General features: G+C 38.6%; 2 protein-coding genes across 5 annotated transcripts; one reads left to right on the plus strand and one right to left on the minus strand.

Moving 5' to 3' along the window:
- Positions 1–1,064: 1,064 nt before the first annotated feature.
- Positions 1,065–7,407, plus strand: LOC139131573 (dual serine/threonine and tyrosine protein kinase-like). 4 transcript variants are annotated; one of them, XR_011552156.1, is made up of 5 exons: positions 1,065–1,941; positions 3,102–4,483; positions 4,911–5,133; positions 5,400–6,109; positions 6,845–7,407. XR_011552156.1 is itself a non-coding variant. In XM_070697682.1 (4 exons), exons 2-4 carry the CDS (start codon positions 4,386–4,388, stop codon positions 5,790–5,792), a joined length of 714 nt encoding a protein of 237 aa, XP_070553783.1. In that variant the 5' UTR covers positions 1,066–1,941; positions 3,102–4,385; the 3' UTR covers positions 5,793–7,407. The 4 variants fall into 4 exon arrangements, 1 of the variants encoding a protein (XP_070553783.1); XR_011552155.1 differs by having other exon boundaries at positions 1,074–1,941; positions 3,102–4,504; positions 4,840–5,133; XM_070697682.1 differs by having other exon boundaries at positions 1,066–1,941; positions 5,400–7,407.
- Positions 7,408–9,699: 2,292 nt separating this feature from the next.
- On the minus strand, positions 9,700–15,476 carry LOC139131570 (dual serine/threonine and tyrosine protein kinase-like). Its single transcript, XM_070697680.1, has 4 exons — positions 14,665–15,476; positions 12,949–14,456; positions 11,827–12,046; positions 9,700–11,299 (listed from the first exon to the last, which is right to left on the minus strand). The coding sequence occupies exons 1-4, from the start codon at positions 15,307–15,309 to the stop codon at positions 11,009–11,011; spliced, it is 2,664 nt and encodes an 887-aa protein (XP_070553781.1). The 5' UTR covers positions 15,310–15,476; the 3' UTR covers positions 9,700–11,008.
- Positions 15,477–15,798: the final 322 nt, after the last annotated feature.

A 15,798-nucleotide genomic window follows, 5' to 3' on the forward strand; every position in this document is an offset into this window, starting at 1 on the left:
TGAAAATGAAGAGAGATAAGACTTTCCCTTTTCTCAGGTGCCATTGATTGTAAATCGACAAAAGGAGAGTGTAAATTTAAAATGTGCCCTAAACCCTTTTCATCTTTTAGTATTATAAATTAATTTTTTTATCAGACAATAAGGGCTATCGCTCGGCAATATAAACTAAATGCACGAAATACAGGGATTTCCATAATGCACAAACCATGCCAAATTGTGCAGGTTTTCTCTCGACTGTGTAATTGCGTAAATTGCGCATTTCAGCCATTTTCTGCCCTTAAAAGTTACTGACAGCGAAAATCGCGCACAGAACACAGCAAGCAAATACGCCCATGTGATGGTGACCCAAGCGCGTGGTGTAGAGACTTGTGAATTTTGCTGTTGTTTCTGTTTCTAAAATGGCAAGTCAGTCCCCCTAATTTTGATGAATGGGGCAGAAATTGCACCTTCACTGAACATGCAGAGAAAACACTGCGTATGTCAACTTGTTTAACCAAGATTATAGATACGTCTTATTGATAGCGATGGCATTATATCAAGCATCCAAACAGTGTTCTCGGTGTTTTGTTTTTTGTTTTTTATTTTTGCTCTTTTTATTAAAGTGTGTTTCAGTTGAAACAAGTACTACTTATACATTAATCATGATCATAAGCATATATTAAAAATTTTAAGACACATTAGAATTTAAATTTATACCAGTAAATTGCATAGTAAAATAAGGCGCAATCATGATTTACTTCATCGGTCAACTCCAACATTGTCACTCCATATTTTATAGACCCAAAACACAGTACCCAGACATACTGACCCCGCCAGCCAAGTATTAACTGTATACTAAAGCAGATACATTTGTATCTGGTAAAGAGTAAAACCTCCTGCTTCAGTGTTTGGACTTGGACATATGCATTTCTGAATGTTGTTTTCGATTCACTTGATTAAATTTGAATTGGGATGAGCATTTTCGTTTTCGTGTGGATCTGTTTGCAATAACACGACCTAGTTAGTCATGTCTGGAAGCCATGCAAATGAATTGAACTACAACCTTTATCAGGTGACATGCAAATGATTTCCTCGAAGTGACCTGGGAGTACTAGTTGCCATAGTTTGTTGTCAGATAGATCGCACGATTTTCTACCATTTTTGACGGAGTCAGTACACCACTAACACATCGAGGGTTTGGTGTTTACAAAGGCAGAGGTGAAATCATACAAGGATCACAATATGGCTACCTCAACCATACCGAGTTCCTGGAAGAGCCTAGAACCTGACGAATTGCCGATTGCTGTTGCAAACAACCCTGAAGTGAATCTAAAATCGCTAAAAGATGAATTCGCAGCATATTCTCGCGATTCAAAAGGAATTTTACAGCTGAAGGATAAAACCATTTCAGAATACACGTCCATGAGGCAGTCCCTTTCTGGTTCACTCAAAAAGACACTTAACGAGTACAAGGTCAATCTTCTGAGCGGCGAAGACCAATCTAAGATTGACAAAGTTCGGCAGAAGCCAAATCTCGTCGTCATAGGGCAAACTAACTCAGGAAAGAGTTCCCTCATTAATGAGCTTCTACGTGGCAGTGTACTTGCCATGAGGCAAATACCGTGTACTGCTCGATTAGTCAAAGTTAAATATGGTAAGCCACAGCGTGTAATGGTGAAGACACCAGATGGGCGGAATTTAGAAGTAAAGGAACTGAAGAAGAAGACAATACCAAGAGAACTGGTTGAACTCACTGATGAACAGCGAAGAAATCCGAAAATGATAGGAAGTTATGTGGTCGCAGAATTAGACAACGAATTCCTCGCCAGTGGGATAGAAATAGTAGATTCACCAGGGCTACAGGAAAATGAAAAACTTGATGAGCTTGTTCAGAACGAGTTAACCAATAGTGTACCATTCGTCGTGTATGTCCTTGACGGAAAAAATCAGTTCACTGAGCAGGTAGGTACTTTTAGTACATGCAATCATTTTTACATCCCAGTATTTCCCTCAACGACCATCTGATACTCTTGTCCAGAACACTCAATTATGATCAACAGAGCCATTTCATAGAATAGATGTCCAATGCAACCATAGGCGACCCAATAAGTTCTGAGTTTTTCACACTGTTTTCTCTATCATTTTCTCTTCTTTCTTCATGCTCTGAATGATCGGAATAAATAAAATAAATGGTTTATATAACCTAACCTAGCCTCTGTGACTCTTTATTTATTTTACACTCCATTACAAGGACGTATATCTCTCATACACACATGCTGTAATTAATTAGTCAACACAACTAATTATGCTAATCCGTGGACTTATCAGAGGTTGGTCAACATCGGAAAGATAGTGATGTTAATGAAAAAGGAGTTTTAGTAACCATTCCTATCTTTCGCGATGTTGACCAACCCGTAAAATCCCTGATAAGTCCACGGATTAGCATAATTAGTTGTGTTGACTAATTATTACAGCATGTGTGTATGAGAGATAATATGTCCTTGTAATGGAGTGTAAAATAAATAAAGAGTCACAGAGGCTAGGTTAGGTTATATAAACCATTTATTTTATTTATTCCGATCATTCAGAGCATGAAGAAGAAGAGAAAATGATAGAGAAAACAGTGTGAAAAACTCAGAACTTATTGGGTCGCCTGTGATGCAACACAACAGTTCCACAATTAAAGCGCTGAAAATATGCTCTATCTACTAGTATGTAAATAATGAATAGATCACGTTTCTGCCCAATCAATTACAAAGCTCAAAGTTACATTTCAAACATCGAACAATTCATTTTATCAAATTCATTTACAAGGCCCTTTCTTACATGTAACACGCTTTATATGATGTATTTTGTTGTCATCACCTACGTGTTATAAGCCAAATGGGTTAGATATGGCAGCCGACAGCTGCAAACAACTTCATGCGTTTGTGTAAGGGTACACTCATTAGGAAACATCAATAAGTAATTAAGTAAGTAAGTAAATCGACAAGTAAAATGTCTCGTGTATACCACTGAATATCGAAGTTCATGTTGTCGAAGTAACTGAAGTAAACGTTTATGAAGTTTCATACATAGATATCGTTTCGGGGCTTAACGACAATTTTAATCACATTTTACAGGATCGAAGCGACATAAGAAAAGTACAAGAGAAGACTGCCGCTATATTCTATGTGGTTACAAAAGTTGATCGCGATCAAGATGACACACGGGATGATCAAATAGTAGTCGCTGAAAAGAAGACCCGCGCATACGATAGTCTTGTCAGGGAGGGGTTCCTACCACCTGGCGTTCCCATGGAGCAATGCGATCGATTCCATGGCATCTCAAACTGGAAGGTCAAAGAATATCGTCGACGAAAACTCTCTGGCCCAGATCCTTTCTTGCAGGACTTTCAGAGATTTCAACAATGTCTTTGCGACTTTTTCAGCCTGTCTCTGAATGCCATCATTCTGACCTCAAGTCGTATCCTAATCGCCTCACACAGTAGTTGTATGAATTTCTTCATCGAGGCAGCAACCAAGGCGAGGTTGAGGGAAGAACTTGTTCTAAAGGGGAGGAGAACCTTCGCAAATGCTTCGAAATTCAAGAGACGGTATTTTCGGAAGCCATGGCTAGACTTGACAACGGTAAACGGGAAATAATACGGGAGATTACTGCGAACATCAAGAAGGAAAAAGATAGCACAATCGCCAAAGCAAAGCAGTATAAATTGAAAGACATACCAGTCGATCAGAAAGTGAAGAAAGGCGAAGTACTTGAACAGTGTACCAAGCAAATTGTCGCCGTCGTAGTCGACAATTTAGCGACCAACATGGGCGCAACTATCCGAGCTCAGTTTAGACAACAAGATGAGGAGTTGAAAAGCCTGACAAAGCAAATAGCGGAACTTGGGCGAGCGAGTGGCGACCCTAATGTTTCAGCAATACTGAACGACTGCAACATGGGGTCTTACCGGGCATACAGTGCGAACTTTTTGAACGAACAGCAGATTTCGTGGATAGGAAAGCTGAAAAAGTTCCTCAAAACCTTATTCACGTGTCCGACAAGGCTTTTTAACGTCTACCGTGAAAGTTGATGAAAAATGGAAACAGGATGTCGCTCAAGAAACATTTGACAAAGTTGATGCTGCGCAAATTGCAGACCTTGTGATAAAACAAGCCCAGGACCATGTGAAGAAATGTAACGAAAAATTCGCCGAAGTGATAAGTAAAATCCATGGCTTTCAAAAGGCTGCCGTAGCGTGTACAGAGGACGACGCTAAAAAATTACGAGCATGGGCTCCCGTTATAGCGGAACTTGAACTGTCTGCATATACCATTTCAGATCGACGCGAATTTGGAATCCCTAACCTGGGAAGCAAGATCGGCGAAGGTGGCCAGGCCAGCGTATATGAATGTGGTACAATGGGCAGAGATAAAATAAACTGTGTCGTGAAGTTAGTCAGCATGCAGCCTGGCGTACATATCAATACAGAGATCGCCATGGAAGTACACTATGCAAGGTGAGTAGACCGCTAGCTTAGGCCAAAAAAAACCCCAAAGAAATGTTTCTGGTCAGGTCTTCATTAAAAAATGATGCGGCGACGCGAATTTTATTTTTTTTTTAATTTTTATTTTTTCCCTCAAGGGAGGGAGGAGGGTCAGTTTTATAATGTTATCAATATAGTCACATATATACTGTTCATGCAGTCACTGATCATGCCCCCAAAGAATTTTCTCTTTCTCTTCAGCCATTTTGGTTTGGTGTCAGCCACGGCTGCCGGCCACAAACAGAAAAAAGGGTGACGCGCTGTTGTTCATGTGACGCGCGCGCTGACCAGAAACTTTCTTTTTCTTTTTTTGGCCTTATGACATTTAGAAGTCTATAACCATTCTCCACAATACATTTTTATTCTTTAACTAACTTTTCCTGGTGGTATTTTTTTTCAGATCCATCGAACACAAGAGAATACTGCCCCTGATTGCAAGCATCAAACATGGTGATCATGTGTATCTTGTTAGTCCCCGCATGAAATGTGATCTCAAGGAAGCGCTACCTTACATAGTTTCGTTGAAAAGTCGTCTTATCATCGCTCTAGAAATTGCTGAAGGAATTTCATATTTACACAGTCGGGGAATAGTACATCGAGATATCAAAGCACCAAACATCTTGGTAAGTGTCAACCATAATCATTTCATTATACAGTGAACGTGTTCCTTCTCTGTACGACTTATGACCTTGAAGTAGTCGTTGAACATGAGGGATGTCTTAATAATACACAAAGCATCGTTTCTTTAAAAGTTTATATTGTACTAGCTGGTAATAAAAAAGGAAGAAGGGCATTCATAATTTCATCTTCATTAGCCTAATTTATGGCAATAGAGTTTGACTGCAAACAGTTTATGTTTGCTGATTTTGTTAATATTTTTCTCTCCCAGCTCGATGATGGGAATCACGTAAAGATAGCAGACCTGGGTCTGTGCAAAGCTGAGGCCATGATGAATGCATCGATTGTCGGGACTCCACTTCACATGCCGCCCGAGGTTTCTCTTGGAGTGCGTTATGACAAATCTGTTGACGTGTACGCCTTTGGAATATTGCTGTGGTTTATCCACGATGGAACCGGAAGGCTGCCGCAGAACTTGATAATAGGCCTTTTGATGTGCCCACCTATGATGAGTGCTCTGGGTTTTCGTCCAGAAAGATTGTCTCATTTCAATGAAAAACTTTGGAGCCTAATGGAGGAATGCTGGCAACCCGACCATGCCAAGAGACCGTCGTTTGACATTATCACCAAGGACTTGCAATCGATTATCAGGTCATTGCGATAATATGACAGTTGGTCAGATGCGTTGATAAAGACAAGTATACCAACTGAAATGTCGATTAAAATATATAATGTGTTTTTGAGTCAACTAAAGGTAGCATGTGAACCCTAAAATAATAGCACAGTTTTGGCAGGGTTCTTCATTCACCCTTTCTTATGGATCATACTGTTCGTTCACAGATTCACCACGAGGAAGGAGGACATCGAAGTAGAATTAGAAAAAAATAAACACAGGAGAAGTATTTGAACAGTGCATCAGAGAAACATCGAATGAGACAAAAAACTGGTATTGGCATTCTTAAACCTGAGCAAATATGTGTTGTCTGCATTGCCAGGTGAAAATTTCGTGCTTCCGATTACCCTGGAAAAACCTGCCGTCCCTGAACATTTATTTGCATTTTCAAAAGGTTTTGTGTCAATTCTTTAACTTTAACAATATTCGGTCGGTCTCAGCCAACAAAAGGAAAAAAGGAAAAGCAAAAACATCTTCCGACTTACATACCCTACTTTTCTGAGCCAAGCTACCCGAAACGCGCCTACTTTTTATTTGGTCTTATTGAAGGTTCGGGCCAATCGTATAAATATTCGAAACATCAATGTGCTAAAAAGAAACAATTTACTCAAAACATTCCATATTGCTATGCTATCTAAAGCTCGTTCATCGTAGTAGTCGAAACCAGATTCAGAGAAAAAGAAGTCGTTTAGCCCCTATACACTACTCGAGTCCTCTACTTGGACAACCAATTTATTGTCTTAGATTGAAAAAATCAGACAAAAAAGGTTAAAACCACAGTAAATTTTGCAAATTTGCATACAATAATTTAGAATGCCCCATTGAACACCTAATTGGCATGGATATATAGTAGAATTATTTAATGATGAAGGGAGACTAGATTTTGCCCTAAAATACCAGTCTGTCTGACTTATCAATTTAAAGAACTCGCTTCTTAAAACGAGAAAAGTCTAAGAGCAAGATAATATGCCAGTAATGTGACCACGCCTTCAGTATTCACCAGTTTATTTACACAAATACGTGGCAAAGGCAGAGTTGAAAAGCTAATGTTACGTTAATGAATAACCGTATTATTCAGATATGCAGGGACTGTACAGTCTGTCAGAAGATCGTTTGAACAAAACTTCACTGTTCTTTGGAGAGAGTGCTTAACTATTTGAAAGACTTCTTTACAGATAAGAACCTTAATTTTATTGGCGTTTGTTTGCATATAAATCTTACTCTCAGCAAGCATTTTTACAATACGTAAATATATGTATGTATGCATATATGTGTATTGAACACATAAAGCGAGTGCGTATAAAATTTTCCCATGCTTTCACTTTCGTTTTAAGTAACAGGCCATTTACTTGGAAGAGTGGCGAGTCTTCTTACCTACATAATTCATTCCTTGACACGCTTTGAAATTATCGGCAAAAAGTTATGGTCTCTGTCGTGTGAGCAAGCTGACATGGCTAAATGCCTGCGAGGATAATTTTCTAGATCATGCTATGTACGTGGACATGTCATAGGATATTTCGACATATCGGATGTATCATTCAGTTCTGTTTAAGAAATGTTTGAAATGTAAATTTAATCTGGAATTAAATAATGCATTTTGTGTGAATTCGTGTGTGTTTTAGCGTATCCTCTAGAAAGGGTGCTAAATGCTCATATCAGTAACGACAGCGGTTAATCGCAAAATCGCAGTAGGGAAATAAACTTGTATATGCCACGTCATCAAATGCAATTTCCATCGCATTTATGGACCATGCGCAGTCAGGCGGGCAGCATGTATGTATATAAAAGTTACAAGGTTTGATAATGTGACAGAGCTTCAATATGATAATAGTGGAACCAAAAGTGAAGCTCAGTGTGACCACTGCCTACTTTTACAAAAGCCTTAATTCCAATGTGCGTTTGTGTGTGTGTGCTCAGAAATGACAGACTTTGTTTTCTGGTCACACATAATTTGGAAAAATAATAGGCTTTATGAGAAACCAGCGGATAAATTATTTTATCCCGTATCCACTGCATCTTCTAAATTTCACTCCTAAGAGCCAGTTGAAAAATATCTAGAATCTCGGATTTCGGTTATTTTTACATTTCAGGTGTAAATGTAATATGGGTTTGCAAAAATATCAACGTTTCAAATTTTTCAAAACTATACATGTCATATCGTCTTACTCTGTTATTCCTAAAACATTTTGACGTCTACCTTGTTACCAAAGTCATTTCTTTAGTGTCTTTAGTCATTGGTGTTTGCTGACAGTCTACGTGGCACTTAGTGAGAATGGTGGCAAAGTCCACTATAGCTCTGGACGTCCGCCATGCAGTAAATACATGTTTGACAGTACGCATGCATGTCACGTGATGCTGATACATCGTAAAGGGTTGACAGCTTTACAATTCGAGGTCAGCTATTAAAGACGAGAAAGGGAACAAAACTCGGATTACTGGGGTTCAGAGGTGATAGGGCACTTCTCGTGTTGCAAGGCGAATACCTACTTACTGCTCAGCAAACGAAGATAGAACAGAAGATGGCAAATAATTCAACAGCTGGTAGTAGACAATAACATCAGTTCTCTCCTTAATTCCATTACTTTTCAATTTCTACGTCGACTCCAGCATGTATTCCTCGTCATTTTTGTATAACGATGAGAAAGTTCAATCTTCCTTTTCTAAGTAAGGGCACAGTCATATAGATACGAAGATGGTTTTTCGTTAATACGAAACTCAGTATATTTTATGTCATTATTATTACCCTGGAAACTATTAATGATGACCCGTCATTTTACTTTGGCGAAGTATTTAGTCTATGGGCTGGATCATCGACAACGAAAGCATATCGTATATGTAGTGCCTCGTATTTAAGAATTCATAACCTTTTATTTTTCATTCTTCTTTCCATAAACTTGCTTGCATTCGTGGCTTTCTTATTCTTCTGGAGCAATCATTATTGTAAGTCATTTCCTCAAGTTGGCACGATTTCACCTGATCCATATTACACTCTGTCCTCAATGACCTACATTTTTTTCCAGTAAAGGCAATATCAATCCACATTCTCTGGTAAAATACTAATTAGGCATGCCGGTTGATACAAAATGAGATATAGTTTAGAATAACTTCAGCTGAGTGTCTTGGTAATTTTCACTCTCATGTTCTTGTTTGATGCTACACATATACAAACAGGCTTTGCATCTGAAGGTCATCTAGTAAATTTGGAATGTTGGTGTATTCTAGGCTTGAATTTAAGAAAAAAACCCGAATTTTTCCTTTCACTTCCCGATCTGATATCTACACCTTTCTATACCCACATGGTGAACACAAAATTCATTCCTTATATTGAGATAACTACTTTTCTACCCATTAGCATAAACTTGTGGAGTAGTATACCAATCGAGACGCAATGAAATGTCCATTGTGTACATTAGAGGTCAATGTTGGCATATACGGCACAGAGTCAGAGCTGTGATCTTTTCATCCGAATACTGGGAGTGCAGTGACCCCACCCTGCTGTTCTGCTATGTTCAGAACTATACATACGTGCCACGTAAACCGGCATGTCGCATCGAAGTGGAACAGCACCGATTCCTTGATTAATAAGAGAGATTTAGTATAATGTATGAAGTATGAATTTTATATTATCGTTATTTGGTATTAAATTTGTCATCGTCCGTTTTAGGATATCGTGAAGAAAATTTTCACTTGATGTAGTTGCAAGTACATTTACTTAATACAAGGAAAATAACAGAGCAACCGGTTTTATGTAAAACCTACGAAGACAGTTGTAGTGAAATTCAAAATTAGACCAATTAATGCGCCTACTATATTTGTGTTGTAAATTCATCAAACCAATGGTCTTTACCCGACAGAGGTCGATATATTTAATGCGCATACAAAGAAAAAATCATCAAGATGCTATTTTAAATCTGTTTATTACTAAAGTAAATTACAAGGGTATGACCGAAATGTTAAATTTGCGACAAAATCCAGACTATATTACATCGCGACGTTAAAGCATTTCGGCCCAGTGTTAAGTAAGCATCATTTCTAATTAGCTACCAACTCAGTACCACAATTTCTGTTGGTCACCCCTTTCTATGATAGATATGCCAACTCTAAAACTTCAAGGTTTATTTCATGATCTACCATTTTTGGGACTCATTTTAAAGCTCTTGGAGTAAAATTAAACAAACCGTCTTAGTTTTTCAAAATATCTATTTTTCTGCATAGAATTCACAGATGCAATTTTGAATTTCAAATATAGGTACATGTTAGGTAATTCGGTTCTCTAGTACCAAACTATGCTCGATGACCCCTGATTTTTATTCTTGTTGTTTAAGGTTTCATTTGAGAAGATTTTAGTAAAAGTTCAAGTCTTTCACTTTCAAGGTGAATATCACCTTGAGACAGGTATTACAGAGGCAAATATAATCTTTGCAAAAAATGTAGCTGTGGGAAATTTCCTTGCCTTGGTCCATAAATTCTTTCTCTTAAACCTCCGAGTCGCTCATGCCATATAGTGATAATTGGGGTTCTTTTCCTCAATTATGTATAGATTATTTCAAAAACAATCGATGACAAACGATAAACACAGATACAGAACACCAGGCATGTCAGGAATCACCAGATAAATATCTTATTATACTATATATTGTACGGTTTTGACAGCTTAGCAGGTAGGTTTATCTAAGGAATGTATTGACAAAGCAAGGGTTATCTTAGTTCATGTGTCTTTTACGGTGGTGTCGTCCTGGCCTGGTACGACACATTTTTTCTCAGTCTATGTTGAGTGAATGTTTCACAAAGCTCTCAGTTGGTAATAAAGACACAAGCAGAATAAAAAAGTACTGAATCAATGCAGCTCCAAATTGGTGTCTCTGTCACGTTGAAACACTAGTTAAGAGATGAAGCAGAGAACATTGCATTCAGTGTGATGTCTGAACAGTACTGACATACTTATCAATAATGACCGGTGATTTATCTTATCATGACATTTGACATTAAATAAGTGACCTCCTTGTTATTGTTCGAAGCAATGTCAACACGCGATAAAGGTAACCATATGGTATATGCATTCCGAACATACAGTAAGACAAACCAGCATTAAAATATAGTTGTCCTGAAAGATTGCAAGATAATTGCCACATCTACAAAAATCCTTCAAAATCGTAAGGAGTACTATCTGAATTGCATTCACATTGCTCCACACCTGCTGCAACAGCTTAAGTCTGTAACTCATTCAAAATACTTTCCAATGTACCCCGTATCTCGCTGACAGATATTTGCTTGTTATCAGCCATACATCGTTTGATCAGAGACCAGACACCCACGCTGATGTCACTTGGACGATTAATTCCAAGTAATGACACCGGCCCACACATGGTTGTCTGGGGTCGATGTATCCACAGCAGCAATTCCCCAAGCTGTTGAATGTCGGCATATGGTGACCTCCCATGAAGAAATTCGTACCTGCCTTTGCACGTGTTGATCTTTGCGGTTTTATCAGGCATTACCTGGAAGAAGAAGAAGAAATAAATTCTTTTTAAATATAATTCAAGTAACATTCGACTGTACGTTTACTATTTTGAAAACAATAAACGGATTTTAAGGCTATATGTAGTGAGCCCTATAGTATGATATATGATAAGGCAGTCTACAAAACACTTTATTTCAGTTTGCTGTTACGCCTGGATTAAATATGATAAGAAATTACGATTGCACATCAATTTTTCTTTTGAAGATTCCTGCCATACAAATTTGAAGATGAGTGTTTGATAATTTCATTTTGTCAGTTTAATACCGAGAATCCCTCTTTAAAATTTCACTTTCTAGATGATGATGATGATGATGATGATGATGATGATGATTATTATTATTATTATTATATTATTATTATTATTATATTCAGTTAATTAGCCACCTGTTAATTTATCTTTATTTTTTATACTTTTTTTCTGTTTTTTATTTTTGCATCTAGAAGAGCACAGGCAACCTTAAGAAAACTTCCACAAATGACCAGCTTAGCTATTTAGGCACTCACCAACACATTTTTGGCCTTCAGGTTGTTGTAAATAAAACCACTTGCATGGATAGTCTCCATGCCTTTCACAACATCCAGCATCATCATTAGTCGTTGCCTTAGAGACAGATCTAGCTGATCCAGACTACCATCTGCTCTCTCCATGGCGATATGAATTTCGTCTGGCGAAGGGAATGTCCATCCATATATTTTGGTAAGATACTCGCTTGGTACACAGTTGCTGTGAAGCAAACCCGGGAAGTTTTAGGTTAACAGTTCATTACACTTTGGAAATACTAACAAAATTCATTGTTCAACAGATAATGTCGGATTTGACACTAAGAACTAAAGAGCTACTATAACCTCACAATTAAAAATTTAAAACATATTATGAATGCAAGCCAGTGGTTTTCATAAATACTTCTGTGCATAAAATAGATAAACTTTGAAGAGGGGAGATTAAGGGGAGATTACGTCTTGCCATCACCATATATGGTCAAAACAGAAAGCAAAATAAAGTCATATGCGATAGCGACATGCACTCATAACTAGATATGAACTGATAGTGTTCATGTGTTTCTGTATATGTTAATCACGACACAAGCAACGTTCATCGTGTAAAGCTTCTAGTAAAATATCGCGAAGTTTAAAAATTAGCGGTCAGCTGAAATGGAAACGTTAATTTTTTCACTGCTGCCATATCATTACATCATCACTTTATTTAGCAATTTGAGTGGCCTTGGAACTAAGCTGGGAGAATAGGATGTTGAAATAATGTTGGTTTAATTAGCAAATTTAAGCTCATCTACACTTCTCTTTCGACAATTCACTTGTTTTTATGAGTTATTTGTAATATTGCAACGTTCAACTATAGGGCACCTAACACTTTTGATAATGTTGAACAATTAAAAGATCACATTCTCCCAAATTACTCCCAATCGTGTTGTAGCAAGTTTCATCAACATTGGTCAGGTCAATTAAGTATGCAATTGAGTAAGGCCATTGTAATAAAACGTCCACATGACCTTAAATTCTGTTATTTAACACCTTGTCACTGTAGCGCTGTTTTAGTGTCAGAAGATGGCTTTGGGCAGTAAAGTTTCGGGACTCGTTGATTAATTAAAACTGTTTATAAATACTCACAAAGCATAGTATAGGCTGCATAGATTCTGCTGCCATTTTTCACCTTGTTGTTGAACAACGCGAATAATATGTTCTGATGGCAGATTCCAGTCATGTTTACTCAGGTGAATACGACTGTGTTTACCACGGTTTAGCTCTTCACCCTTTCTCAGTTTTCCTCTTGTGACTTCAAAGTTCAGACCATGGTTGCGTACTTCCACCAGTCCTAAATTTGAAATTAACAGGGACACAGTGGCAAGATAGTGTTGGTCCTCTTGCACCACCATCTCAGCTGCAAAAGCCTCCATGTTGTCAAGAGCATTCAAATAGATCTTGTTTCTTTCATCTAGGTGGTTGCAACAGCTATCTATGATGCAGTCACAGATGTCTTCAAAGTCTAGTTCAGATGCAAGTGTACTGACTATATGATCTATATTGGCGATTCTTGCATCGCTTTCCGCGCTTTGAAACACGTTGAGAGCCATTTCTGCCATGCTAACGACAGAATACACCTGGCGCAGTTCTTTTGCTATGGCAGTCTTTGAAACTTCTACCAGCGAAGAAACAAGTTCCAACAAAGAGCTTCTGGTGGATTCAATGTGGTCAGAATCATAACTTAAGAGCTGATAAATGCTTTGAAGATTTCTTTTCAGAGTAGGGTTATCCAAAGCCTCAATCGAATCCCCCATCACATGCCCTGCCGAGGTTGTGATATGTCTCTTCAACATATTTGCAAATTCCTTCTCAGCCTGACTACAGACGGTGTTAACTATGAAGTTGCGAACTTCGTAACACGATGCATGTAACTGGAGGAAATTGTCATCGTCGGGAATGCTTGTCCCAAGCTGTGTTTGTACATCAGGAAGTGATAGCAGTATGTCGTACGCGGCAATTTTTGATGGTCGTCCAATGGTTGTTTCCTTCACTTTCTCGGTAGAAATTTGAACAGCACGGCGAATTACCTCAACAAGATGGAGACGATTTTTAAAGACAATCTCCCTGACCATGGTGTGCAAGTCCTTCCCCAGCTTTCTAGCATTCTGCAAGACCACCGCCATTTCGACTGTCTCTTCTTCAATCAGTGAGTGTTTTATCTTGAATGCACCGAAACACTGACTATGGCAACTGATGAGTCTGCTTTCTACGCTGGACAAAACGCCTTCATAATAATGTTTGAGGGCTAAGGCAAGACTACTCTTAAACTGCTGGAAATTCAACAGTAATTCATGCTGGGGATCATGTGCGCAAAGACGTGCCTTTCGAGATATGCGTACTTCTCTCACGGAGAGAGGGTGGAAGTATTTTGAAGACTGCTCATCTAGGATGCTGTGACGACACAGGTCGCTTTCCACAAGCGCTGCTTTGCTGAGATCAGAGCTAGACCTGTTTGGCTGCCAAGGTTCTTCATCTTCTTCATCGCTCGGCATGTCCATTCTCTCTGCCTGTTCGTCCACATCCACTTTGCTGCACACATATAAGACAGTCGTTCGCGGGCAATTTTCCTTAAAGAATTGGATGCTAGCAAGGTCCTGTTTGCGAGAAGAGAACAATGATTGACCTAGAGAAATGCATGTATTTCAGACTAAATATGTAATCCGGCGACTAAATAAAGTGTCGTCTGTGCTCTTCACATATCACAAATTTAATGTTTATCTTTTTAGGTACACTTTTGAAATAATTTTGCCGAGAATATGATTAGTGTCACTCAATATCCCCAAAAATAATAAGTAAGCTTACCGCAGGTCTCAGTAACATGTTTCCATCGATGACATATATAAGTATAGGAATTGTATTCTTAGTCATTTTGTCAACAACCTGATTCAACATTTGGTTTTCATTTCTTCCAGGCGAGTCTAAAAACTCAACGCCACACTCCAACACTGGATGGTTAATACCAACTTCAACAGTTTCACTGACAAGTGTTTCGTCATGGCGTTCGTCACCTCGTAGCACCGCCAGATCTCGCAGGACCTCATCGTAGCAATTCTCGGACACAGCTATATCTAGTTTCCTGTGTGTCCCAGCCTTCGCATGTCCGTCCCTCTGTACTACTTGGATGTAGGGTTCTGCGGAGTATTTGATTCGAACGATTCTAGAGGTACTCCCTGTGTCTTCAACAGGTACCAAATTACAGTGAAGGATCTCGTTAATGAGGGAGCTCTTGCCACTGTTTCTCTCGCCAATTACTGGTATGACCACTGTTTGACTCAGTGCTTCTCGGATAAATTTCTCGTCTGATTCGGATATCAATCGAGTTGAAGGTGGTAAGTCAAGTCTGATTTTGATTTCTTCCTCCAGCCTATGTGTTTCTTCTATCAGACCGAAAAGTCTCTCAACACGTTCTCTGTAAGTTTTACACACGTCCTCCAGCTGATCCTCCATATTTAATTGAACAGAAAAACAACAGCCGACTGCCTACATACGGTACACTCCGTGTAACCTCGAGATGGGTCTAATGTCAATTCTGAACAATGCGGAAGATTCCAAACTTAGGGGTTAAAAGGAATTCGTACACGTATACCGGGGCGCACATGATACAGAGTTCATATACAATTGACGCATGCGCTCTACTAGTAAAGGAGCCAAGGGGAGGTCACTTTTTATAAACCTATCTTGGGGGGTCACTTTTAGCAGAAGCTGATTTAACGGCCAAAACTCTAAATTTTCCATGTGATACTTCCTCAATAGAAAATCACAGACGACATTGATTCTTTTAAATACATACACATTATCGACAAGCTTCACAAGCAAAGAAGATGCAGTGGTATCCTTCATTAGACGTCTTGAACTGATGAAAGACAAGAGACAAAAACATATAGGACAGGTGGCAAAGTGTATATAGCAATTATCACGTGTCTATAAATGCACAGA

Source organism: Ptychodera flava, chromosome 4, assembly GCF_041260155.1.
Source record: "Ptychodera flava strain L36383 chromosome 4, AS_Pfla_20210202, whole genome shotgun sequence".
Taxonomy (NCBI): domain Eukaryota; kingdom Metazoa; phylum Hemichordata; class Enteropneusta; family Ptychoderidae; genus Ptychodera; species Ptychodera flava.

Excerpts from the sequence above, each read along its gene's own strand:
- LOC139131573 (XM_070697682.1), top strand. The coding sequence starts at position 4,386 with ATGGGCAGAGATAAAATAAACTGTGTCGTGAAGTTAGTCAGCATGCAG. Across the intron at positions 4,484-4,910 it reads ATGGAAGTACACTATGCAAG|ATCCATCGAACACAAGAGAA; the intron begins GTGAGTAGACCG and ends ATTTTTTTTCAG. Across the intron at positions 5,134-5,399 it reads TCAAAGCACCAAACATCTTG|CTCGATGATGGGAATCACGT; the intron begins GTAAGTGTCAAC and ends TTTCTCTCCCAG.
- LOC139131570 (XM_070697680.1), bottom strand. The coding sequence starts at position 15,309 with ATGGAGGATCAGCTGGAGGACGTGTGTAAAACTTACAGAGAACGTGTT. Across the intron at positions 14,457-14,664 it reads ACATGTTACTGAGACCTGCG|GACCTTGCTAGCATCCAATT; the intron begins GTAAGCTTACTT and ends TCTCGCAAACAG. Across the intron at positions 11,300-11,826 it reads TGAAGGCCAAAAATGTGTTG|GTAATGCCTGATAAAACCGC; the intron begins GTGAGTGCCTAA and ends TTCTTCTTCCAG.